At 30.7% G+C, this 12079-nt stretch overlaps 1 protein-coding gene across 1 annotated transcript in view; it reads left to right on the top strand.

Annotated features, from left to right (window-relative positions):
• Window positions 1-12079, top strand: part of LOC143047800 (receptor-type tyrosine-protein phosphatase H-like) — a 92865-nt gene that overhangs the window by 70342 nt on the left and 10444 nt on the right. Inside the window, exons 17-24 of the mRNA XM_076221062.1 lie at window positions 5223-5304; window positions 6691-6781; window positions 7212-7291; window positions 8056-8190; window positions 8762-8887; window positions 9439-9590; window positions 10405-10549; window positions 11680-11788. Of these exons, the coding sequence (XP_076077177.1) occupies window positions 5223-5304; window positions 6691-6781; window positions 7212-7291; window positions 8056-8190; window positions 8762-8887; window positions 9439-9590; window positions 10405-10549; window positions 11680-11788 (920 nt within the window). The remainder of the gene's footprint in view (window positions 1-5222; window positions 5305-6690; window positions 6782-7211; window positions 7292-8055; window positions 8191-8761; window positions 8888-9438; window positions 9591-10404; window positions 10550-11679; window positions 11789-12079) is intronic.

Genomic DNA, 12079 nt, shown 5'->3' with positions numbered 1-12079 from the left:
GTGTTCACATTGCAGATGCTATAATAATATTACGTGTGGTTAATTTGCATGTTTTGCAGTAAAGCAACTTTCCCCCAAAAAGATTCCCAATCTAACTTCATTATGTTTACACTTCATTGACATGGATTCAGATTTGAGTTTGTTAAATAACCCACATTTAATCTGAGGCTTATCAAGCAGTATCTGTATATACATCTTACACAAATTGTAAAATCATTATGTTTCAGAAGCTAGATAATCTGGATAATTCATATCTTGTATTATGACAGATGCCTTAATATAAGAAATTTACCTGTGGTATTTGTCAGGTGTCCTTGTCTCATTTTCATTGGGGGAAAATAATTGCAGATCTAATATTTTTGGGCTGAATTTGAGACGAAGTATATATACTTTTAATTTATGAAATGTAGATGACTAGATGACATAAAATTGTTGGATTTTTACATTTCTGGCTTTAAAAAATTTAGTAAAAGATATTTCAAGGCTTCATCATGCAGGCTTAATTAATATTACTGTGGATTCATTTTTATTCGTGGTATACCAATTTTCGTGTATTTCGTGGGTACCAGCAAACCACGAATTTAAGAATTCAACGAAGAATAATCCTGAGAAATGTGTATTGAGTCGGATGTTTATTTCCGGTTATGTTATGCAGTTCAAGTATAGTGTTGACTAGCGATAAACATTGTAACATAACACATGGTTTTTTTATTGAAAGGAGATACAAGTATTTTAATTAAATCTATAATAAATATATCTTAATATCAGTGATAATTTACTTTTTAAAATTGATTAAAACTGTTCATGGAAAATAACTGCAAGTTGTTAATTACGTCTCGGTTATTATTACTCTTTATTTAAATGAAAGAAACTTTTTTAATTGTCAAAACAAAATTTAGATCAAAAGATTGACTAGTAGGATGTTAAAAATTTGTTTGAAAACTAATTACAAACTATTTAGTTAAATTTTGAACACATCATTTATTTCAAAATAGCCAGTAGCAATTTTTGTTCTAATATCTTGATTACAATACAATGAAATCTTACCCTTGTAGTCATTCATGCGTAGTTACTTAGTACACGGGAAAAGTATGTACTATGAAAATTAGAAGGCAAATTCAAGCAATTTGATTGGACGAGAAGTTGTAAGTATGTGCTAAAGTGTCATAGTTTGGTTTACCAGTGATTAAACATCAATAGGATTAAGTACAGGGATATTGCCCGTAGGTAATATTGATTATGACAGGAAAATTTATTTTCACACTTTATACTTATATCACTGTTTATTATATCGTGATTAGGGAAATGAGCTTTCAATCATACAGTTTTGAATGCCTTATAGAATTCAGCCAAGAATGTATAAATTGTAAAACAAACAAATAATTAGTTGTCTCTGTCCATTACTGTAATCGAAGTTATCAATGAACACTTTAACCTAGAATGACCAAACGAGCTTTTTCAATGAATTCCTTCTTTTTTGTTTTGTTTTATTATTGATCAAACCAAGGAGGTTATATGATCTCCTAAATCAAAAAGAAATCCACGAATTACGTATCTAATTTTTGTTGTTGTAATCAGCGATCCACGAATTTACGTATACCACGAAACGTCTTTTTTTCTCTATCCACGAAAACTGATACCCACGAAAATAAATGAATCCACAGTATAGTCTTTCATTAACAGATTAAGGTATGTTTTTTATGCCCCCTGCCATAATGAAGGGGGCATTAAGTTTTACTCTTGTGTGTCAGTGTATGTATGTACGTCCCGTATGTCCCAAAGTTGGTTTCCATTCTCTAACTTTAGTTTACCACAACCAAATGTTATGAATCTTAAATGCAATGCTCATTACCACAATAATAGATCAAGTAAGAGTGTTGGTGTTGTCACAATAACTGTTCTAGAATTATGTCCCTTTACAAATGGAAAAATGGCTGAATTTATCGTTTCCGTTCTCTAACTTTAGTTTGCCTCTATCAAATGTTATGGAACTTATACACAATGCTAATTACCACAAAATACAGATCAAGCTTGAATTTTGGTGGTGTGACTTTTACTGTTCTAGAGTTATGCCGCTATACAAATGGGAAAACTGGTGAATTTTTTCATTCTGTTCTGCAACTTTAGTATGCCTCAACCATACCAATATGAAACTTATGAACAATGCTTATTCCCACATAATAAAGATCAGGTTTGAATTTTGGTGGTGTTTCTTTAACCATTCCAGAGTTATGCCCTTTACAAATGGAAAAATTGATTGAACTTTTGTTTCCCTTTTCTAACTTTAGTTTGCCTCAATTAAATGTTATAATTATGAGCTTATACACAATGCTAATTACCACAAAATACAGATCAAGTTTACATTTTGGTAGTGTGACTTTTACCTTTCTAGAGTTATGTCCCTTTACAAATGGAAAAATTGCTGAATTTTTCGCTCCTGCATATGTTCTCCAACTTTTGTTTGCCTCAACGAAATGTTATGTTACACAATGCTTATAACCACATAACTCAGATCAAGTACAAATTTGGGTAGCATCACTTTTATTGTTCTAGAGTTATGCCCCTTTATAGCTTTATATGATATGCAGGCCCGGGCATCATTTGTGTCCCATGGACATATTCCCCATTTATTTTTATATCGTTATATATAAAATATAACCCTTTATGGAAAATAATTGCAAAAAAAGTTTGTCTTGCTACACTCTGTGCTAATCTTACCATTGCAGACAATTACTCCTCTTTCAGAAGTTTCTTTGAAAACCTTGATCTGCCCTGGTCCTTTTTCCACCCCAGTCCTTGATACAGCCCAGTCTTTGATCCACTACGATCCTTGATTTACCCTGGTTCTTGATTCACTCCAATCCTTGATCCATACAGGGTCCTTCATTGATCAATAACTTACTGTTGTTTAAATGGAAACATGTTAATACAGATTTTTTGTTTATTTTGGTGGTGATTTAATTTATCATAGGAAAAATATAATTAAAAATATGAGTTTCAATTCAAAAGTTAACAAAATATTAAAGTTTCAATTCCAATATCTAGTGTTCTTGACTGAAGGGCATTATCTTGTGAAATTTAAAGTCTCGCTTCCTCTTTAGTACATGTATCACACACATGACTACTTCACTTTCAGTTATTTCAATCAAGTGATGAGTCACACTAGTATTTCCTCAATTTAAAATATTTTTGAATTAATAACTCTGAAATTGATAAAACAAGGAAAGTTTTATAATCAGAATTAGGCAGATAAATAATGTTAGGGATGGTGTGGAAAAACTTGATTATTTTTTCACAATTTTGTAATGCAAAAGGGAGATTTAATTGATTTATACAGCTATAGTTGTCATGAAAAAATCAGGTAATATTTAAATATTTTTATTCAAGGATAAAAATCTTTGATTTTGGAATATGAAATGAGTTTTTATATAATCTACATATCTATAGTATGTCACCTTGGTTTTTTTATACTTTTACTGGATTTCAGTGTTCTTGCTCACTTTGAGTGTGGAGGTCATTGGTTTGAACCCCTGTGCAAAACCAAGACTTGATATTGGTTTGCACAGCTTTCTTCATTAAGTAGAAAACCCAAATTTAGGAGTAACAACCAAAACTGGTTGGCCCACTGTGTCAGAATAATGTGTCACTGTTAGGTAACATGCCTTTCTTCAGATTGTTACCTAAGTGAACATCAATGAATAAAAGTTAACAAAAGATATTGAAAACTTGTTGAACTAAAAAAATAACAGAAGTAACAGGCATCATCATTTATTTAAAGGAAATGAGATATTGAAAACTTGTTGAACTAAATAAATAACAGAAGTAACAGGCATCATCATTTATTTAAAGGAAATCCAATCAAACCCTAATGGTCCTGACTTTATATATATACATCTTCCATGGTTCATCTCAACTTTTGATATATATAGAATAACCATACATTGTCTCGAAATATCAATGTTATTTGTACAAGGCTTAGAAACAGGTAGAAAGCGAGGCTGTGCCGAGCATTTCTACCTGTTTCAAGCCGAGTACAAATAACAGATTGATATTTCGAGACAATGTATGGTTATTCTTTATATACTGCAACTCTTATAACTGTTCAAAATGAAGTATTTAGGGTAAAAACCGTCATTCTTTAATTGTGAGCTGACAACGTAAAATTGCCGCGAACCTGTATGTTTCATTGACGTCATAAATAAAACTCTACGGAAACACATTGTCAACGTCATAAACAAGGTGATATACGGTCAGTGACTGTATATGACATATGAATATACGGTCAATGCAATTTGACTGCTCAAATAGCACAGCTGCAGTATATAAACAAAATATAGTGCATTGATCATAAAATTCTATACATCCTATCCATGAACTCTCCTGAAGTTTATCAATGAAATATATAATCAGATATTCATGTTACAAAATGATGGTATACTTAACACAAATATTACATAATTTGTGCAAGGTACAGGAATTTAATATCTGTTTTAAAAATATCAATGTTGTCATTTTCAACTTTAAAATTGGAGTACTCTTTCTTTGACCATAATAGTAAAATCAACTACAACCAATGCTTTATAGAATGCAATGTTAAATTTTACTTCCCACTGATAAATTAAAGCAATCGTTATCCTTCAGTGCTTGCAAGCACATTGATTCTTTTTACCTTCATGAGAGCATTTGGGCATTTCATGTCCTAGTTTTTATATAGGTATTTCTAGATTTAAAATTTTGGTCTTTTTGCTGAAATGGAAAGTTTGCTTCAGAAACGCATGCATCTGCTGCCTTTGTTTCTTTTATTTAATGCATGTTTTATGATACATTTTCTTTAACACTCAATATCCTTTTTTTGTATGAGAAATAATTATAATGAAATATGGCTAAATTGCAACTTTCAAACTGTTCATGAGTTGTTGCCCTTGAAAATGGTAAGAAAACATAAATGTTCATTTTATTTAGTAAAAAAGCATTTGATTTTCAGGTTTGAGTTTTAATCCCGCAGCTAGGTTGAATGGTTATGAAATATACAGTATACATGTGACTTAAATGAAAATCCTAAATATTTTAAGACATTACTTAGGCTAAATAGAATAAAAAATTAGGTTCTTGTTACATTGTTGGAAAAATTGGGTAGGTTAGTAATGATTTTTTTTATAATTTATTTCACTGACTTGATCAATCAATGATTGCTTTGTAATTTTTTAATTGTTTTGTTTCAGACCTATTGTATTGAGTGCCATCCGTGACTTCCTGAGAAAGTACCATGCAGACGACAACAGACTCTTCATTGGAGAGTATGAAGTAAGTCAAAAAAATTTTATATTTTTATCTGCCGGTTTTTGGGACGTATTATGGTATACCATTGTCCATCTCTCCGTCCGTCATCAACATGTCAGAAGACAGTAACTCTAAAATGCTTTAACCAATTTGCATGACAATTTGGTGAATTGTTTATATCTATTAATATGAGCTCCCTTTTGTTTTTTTATAAATTTTAGATTTTATGTTTTATTTTTCACTGAAAAGGGGGAATTTATCCAGTTTTCAGACAGTAACTCAAAAACAATTTCACCAATTTTTAAGAAACTTTGATGAATTGTTTATATCTGATAACATGAGGTCCCTTTCGACTTTTATAAATTTAAGGTTTATGTTTCCAAGTTATGGGGTATTAGTCATTTAAAAGGGGGATTTTCCAGTTTTCTGACAATATCTTTAAAGTGCTTTTCAGCAGTTATTATGAAACTTTGGTGACTGGATTATATCAATTTATATAACCTCCCTTTACTTTTTTTTATGAATTTCTGAAATGACATTGAGAAGTTATTGAACTTTATTCTTTGAAAAAGCGACAAGCTTATTATGCACTCATGATGCAGCTGCTTATTTAATAGTACTGCAAATTCATAATTTTTTTGTGATTATTTTATTAATGTGAAAATTAGACGATACTGGGTTTTTAATTATAAAAACTCACACTAATATAATTTTAGTACTGATTTTCCTTCACAAATTGTTTGCAATTGCATATATAGATTTCTGCATTTTGTTTAACTAATCCTGCTTTGTACGTTGATATAATTCATTTCTTTTGAAACACTGTTTAAATACTGTATTTTTGTACTTTTCTTAGTCTACACTATTTGTTTTATTCTGACCAAAGCGTAACAAAAAGTTACACTAAACAATTCATCACCTCTCTTGGCATAATATTTCAGACAATCTCTTTGATGTTAAAGACAAATTGTATTTATTTGAGCATAGAAAAGGTAGATGGTAGAGAAATCTAACCATACAATTAAGTAATAAATATACAAAAATGTTGTTTACCGGGTTACAGGCATATTGTCAATAAGCATTTAATCCCATGACAATTTTTGACAAATATGGAAAATTTCTACATATATATAAGACAAAATATACATTGTTTATATTAAACTATTGGAGTTGTGTATTTAGTATGAGTCAGGCAAGATTTGACTCAAACAATGCAAATTTATATAAAGTAATGTCTATTTCGTCTATTTCAATGTTGTGACAGCATGAATAATTTGACTCTTGCATGATTTCACGTAAGGGGAGTTCAAGACAATAAGATTAGACTGTCTAAAGTATATAGGATGTATTGTCTTATAACTGAAAGTAAGATAACCTTGCATCAATTTAATTGAGGTCTTTATCTTACAGGATTTAAAGCAGTTGAGTCCAAGACACACAACTAATTCTGCTAACCTTGACGAAAACAAGCCAAAGAATAGATACACCAATATATTACCTTGTAAGTATTTCTCAAGGACTATAAATATAATGGCCTCTGCATACTGGAATTCCTTCTTGAAAATTAGGTATGCAGTTTTCTGGAATTAAAACCAATGAAAAAAAAAACCAAAATTTGAAATTATAGTTCCAGGAAACCTTGTTTTAAAATAATTAACTCTTTTCACACACTGTGGATTCATTTATTTTGTGGGTACCAATTTTCGTGGTTTGAGGAAAACTTAATTTTGTTGTTTTGACAAAGTCTGCATATATTCCTTTTGAAAATTTGTAATTCCCTTGTACCCATAAAATAATACATGAAAATTGGTATTCAACAAATATTATTGAATCCACAGTAGATATAACAATGGTGAAAAAGAGTAAATGATAATTATTATGAATACAATTTTAGTATTAGTCAAGCAGTTTATGTATACTTATATTTTCAGATGACCACAGCAGGGTAATCTTAGCTCCAATGGTAGACGAGGAAGATTCGTCAGATTATATTAATGCTAATTATATACCTGTAAGTTGTACATATTTAAATTTATAATGTTTTTTGGTCTGTGCATCCATTCTTTCTTCCGTCCGTCCCACTTCATGTAAATGTTTCCAGTCAAGGTAGTTTTTGATGAAGTTGAAGTTCAATCAACTTGAAACTTAATACACATATTCCCTATGATATAATCATTATGATTTTAATGCCAAAATAGAGTTTTTACCCCAGTTTTGCAGTCCACTGAACATAGAAAATGAGAGTGCTAGTGGGGCATCCATGTACAAGGGACATATTCTTGTTTTATATTTGTTTTTTCGAAGTGTTATTAATGTGCTTTTTCTTTGAAATATACTTTTCTTTAGTTGTCTTGTCTGTTTAGAAAGCTACAGAATAAATGAAATGTTTGGAGCTTATAGTTTAACAGCATAAACTGTTTGTATAAATCCTTATAAAAACAACTAGGACAACTATATGTAGTATGGCCTTTAACAATGAGCAAAATCCATAATGTGTAATGTAAGCTATAAAAAGTATAACAAAATGTAAAACTATTGAAAGGAAAACAAAATGGGAAATTTTCAAAAGAAACAAAATGGGAAATTATTTAAGAGGCTTCAGCTGGCCCCTGAACAAAAATGTTTTCTAGTTCAGTGAAAAGGGACATCACACTAAACTCTGAAACATATAAATGAAGGGAAAAAAAACATACAAGAGTTGTAGTAAATTCTGAGACTATCTTTTGAAATTTCATACTTAAATTGTTACTTAACATAAGAATATTTTTTTTGTAGGGCTATACCTATGGTAAGGAGTTTATAGCTAGCCAGGGACCATTACCAGGTACAGCTAATGATTTTTGGAGGATGATATGGGAACAAAGTGTGTCCATCATAGTCATGTTAACAAAGTGTAGTGAAAATAACATGGTAGGTATCATAATAGAAGTTCTAAGAGGAAGAAATATTCTCTAATATTTTACCACTGGAAGGAATATTACAGTATGTGTTCTTAACAAAATAAAGGTTATAGAATATCATTGTTCCAGCAGGAACTGATATTAGGACATTGTTTATAATTGTGTTTCCTGGATTGTTGTTAGACGGAACACATATACATTGACATTGTAATAATATTTAGTATCCAGTTGTATAAGTGATGTTGAACAGATGTAGTTTCCATCTTATTCTGGTTAGATTACAATTGGCAAAATTTTTGAATTGATAAAGGAGGAAGTAAAAAAAAGAAATCTCTTCTCTAGGCATATAACCTGTGAGTAAGGTCAAAATTTCTCTCTTTGACAACAAAATCATGCTTTAAAACAATTTTATTGGTCTAGCAGTTACAAAATTGAACGTTTTACAAAATAAAAATATGTCACATAAAGCATGGTATTAATTTCTGAATGTGGAGGAGTTTTATCACCAATGACATTTTCTTATTTTTTGACGCGTGTTACAGGTAAATTCTAATAATAAAAATGTATAATTTATTTTTCAGGATAAATGTGAACATTACTGGCCACATGCAGCCAATGAACCAAAGTGTTACAACGATCTAATGGTCAATGTTACCTCTGTATCAAACATGGGAAAATATGATATTCATATCATGGATGTTTGTCTGGTAAGTGGAATTAGTTGGTTTTTTTACAAATATGGTACTAGAATCATGGCAATCATGTCTGATATGTGATATCACTGTTCAATCATTTGTAGATAAAACCTGCTGTGAACATACTTGTGTGAAAAGACAGTTGTGATCTACAGTCGATATTCTCTAGTTTTTTTTCACCTTTTATCGAATTATAAAACAGACCATACACATTCAAGTATTTTAAGAGATGCAAATCACATATAAGCTATTTTGTACTGTATTTATCCTAACCAATTGATTCATTGTATCAGTGAACATTTTTAATGAATTTCCAGCCATCTGTTAAAGATACAGTCACACATATAGGTTAGTATGTAGGTTAGAATGATCTAGATCTTGCACCTGATACTAAAGATTCAGTTGGAATACATTTTAAGTATAAAGTATGTTGTTTGATCACCCATTTTTAAAGCTTTTATTTTGTTTTAAAAAAAAAAAGTTTTGAAAGTTTTGTTTAGGGTTAATTCTGTTACCAATAAATAATTTTTTTTAACTAAATTTTGTATGTTTCATTTTTACAGGGAGATGAAAAGAGGGTAGTAAAGCATTTCCACTTTTTAGAGTGGCCAGATTTTTCAGCCAAAGTAGAGACTACAACATTAATTGAATTCATTACTACAGTGCGACAACATATCACACCTGATATTAAAGGTCCTACAGTCACACATTGTAGGTTAGTATGTAGGTAACACTGACCTAATTCTAAAGGTCATACAATCACACATTGCAGGTTATTATTATCACCAAGGAAAAATTAAGTATTTTGTATGTAGCAATGATTTATTTCTAGAGATCCTACTGTCACACATTGGAGGTAAGTATGTAGGTTACTTTTATCTAATTCTTAAGTTTCTACAGTCACATTAGAGGTAAATGTGTAGGTCACTATAATCTAATTATACAGATACTACAGTCACTCATTGTGGGTTAGTATGTAGGTCACTTTTATCTAATTCTAAAGGTCCTACAGTCACATTGGAGGTAAGTATGTAGGTCACAATAACCTAATTATAACGTCCTACAGTCACACATTGTAGGGTAGTATGTAGGTCACAATGACCTAATTATAAACATCCTACAGTCACACATTTTAGGTTAGTATTTAGGTAACAATGACCTAATTTTAAAGGTACAGTCACACATTGTAGGTTAGTATGTAGGTCACAATGACCTAAATCAAAAGGTTTAACAGTCAAATATTGTAGGTAAGTATGTAGGTCTTATTATCTAATTCTAAAGGTCCTAAAGTCACATTGGAGGTTAGTATGTAGGTCACTTTAATCTAGTTATATAGGTCCTACAGTCATATTGGAGGTTTGAATGTAGGTCACAATGACCTAATTCTAAAAGTACTACAGTCTCTCGTTGTAGGTTAGTATGCAGATCATAGAATTGAGTTTCTTTTGAATAATTGGATATTATTATATGAATAAGAAACATTTAAGTGTAGTTGAATGTTTATTAACTCAGAAACAATACTTTTTCAGTGCTGGTGTTGGTAGGACTGGTACATTTATTACTGTAGACTACCTTATGCAGTATGTTGAAGACCATGACTTGTCGTCACAAGTAGACATATTTGACTGGGTGATACAGATGAGAGACCATAGAACAACAATGGTGCAAACATGGGTTGGTACTATGCTTGTATTCTTTTGTGTAATATTCTGACTTACAGTGACGATGGATAATTTGATCTTTTCAGAATCTAATGCATTCCGTGTGGAATTTTCAAAAGTGTACACCAAAAAGTTGCTATTGGATTTAATTTGAGATCTCTGTTTTTTCCCTATTTTGTCTGATGAAAGTGATAGGAGAAAAATGTATGCCAAAGGAAATAAACCTTTTCTCCAGAATCTGTTGGTCTTTACCTAGCCATTTAAATTTGGAATTTCTCTTTGAACAACCAACCATCAATTGATTAATTTGGATGAACAGAAGAATAAAGTCCTAGTTTTTTTAAGGAGAAATATTTACTTCCGATTGAATGAACTTGCTGAAGTGATAAATTAAAATCTTAATATTCTTTGGTTCTGTTAATTTTTTTCTAGTGCTTTTACTTTTGTTTATACCTATGGAAATCTGGTAATTGATTTTGAGAAGTATGAGGGCTAAAATGTGTTAAAAGGAGGGTGGTATGTTACAGTCACAGTTTAACCAAACAATTTTTTATTTTTTTTCACTTTTGTTATCAGAAATTTTGGTCCTTGATTAATTTGGAAATGATACACAATGTAATTTCAGTGCAATAAATCCAGATATCTTGATCCAATACTTTTCAAATTTTAATATTTCGTTACTCGTGACAAAATGTATTTCAGATTTATCAGTTTGAGAGTCACATCAGCTTGAAACGTATTATAATAATTGTTCATAATCTGATCTATTTAAAAGTTTTTGGTTTTGACACTGATTTATTTTTACCAGTTCACTGAACATGTAAAAAGTAAAATCACAAAAATACTGAACTCAGAGAAAAATCAATTTGGAAAGTCCATAATCACATGGCAAAATCAAATAACAAAACGCATCTAAAACGAATGGACAAGAACTGTCATATTCCTGACTTGGAAATATGATTGTGCAAGCAATGCATCGTGTCCCATAGACACATATTTTTGATTTTATATTTATAAATCCATAGGGCAAATGGTTTAATTAGAGCCCTTCAACCAGAAGAGGAACAGAAACACTGATAGTAAACATGTGAAGATAATATATTGAAAAGACTGTGTTCTCTTATGATAAATGTTTCATTGTAGGCACAATATGCTTTTATCCATGACTGTCTCTCAGAAATAGTAGAAAGGAAGAGAAAGTTACAGAATCCTGAAGAAAATGGAGAAGTCTGTATTGATAATTTAGCTTATGGTAAGTACAATGTATTGTTTTGTAATGGGCTTCGGTGGCTATGTGGTTTATGAAGTAAAACTACTGTATCACTAGCCTGTCAACACTACAGATGAGAGTTTGTAGGTGCACTGGACTGCATTAATTAATTAGGATTGTCAGTTTTCCTACTGAAGGTGATAAGTAGGATCTCTCAGGGCACTCGAAAATTCCTCCACCAATAACAATTGACCACCAAAAAGTAATACAATAGTGTTGAAAGTGGCATTAAATACCAATAAATCAATAAATCAATGTATTATTCTGTCATCC

The sequence above is a fragment of the Mytilus galloprovincialis genome, chromosome 10 (assembly GCF_965363235.1).
Source record: "Mytilus galloprovincialis chromosome 10, xbMytGall1.hap1.1, whole genome shotgun sequence".
Lineage (NCBI taxonomy): Eukaryota > Metazoa > Mollusca > Bivalvia > Mytilida > Mytilidae > Mytilus > Mytilus galloprovincialis.
The sequence above is the reverse complement of the archived record's forward strand: the minus strand, read 5'-3'. Positions and strand labels throughout refer to the sequence as shown.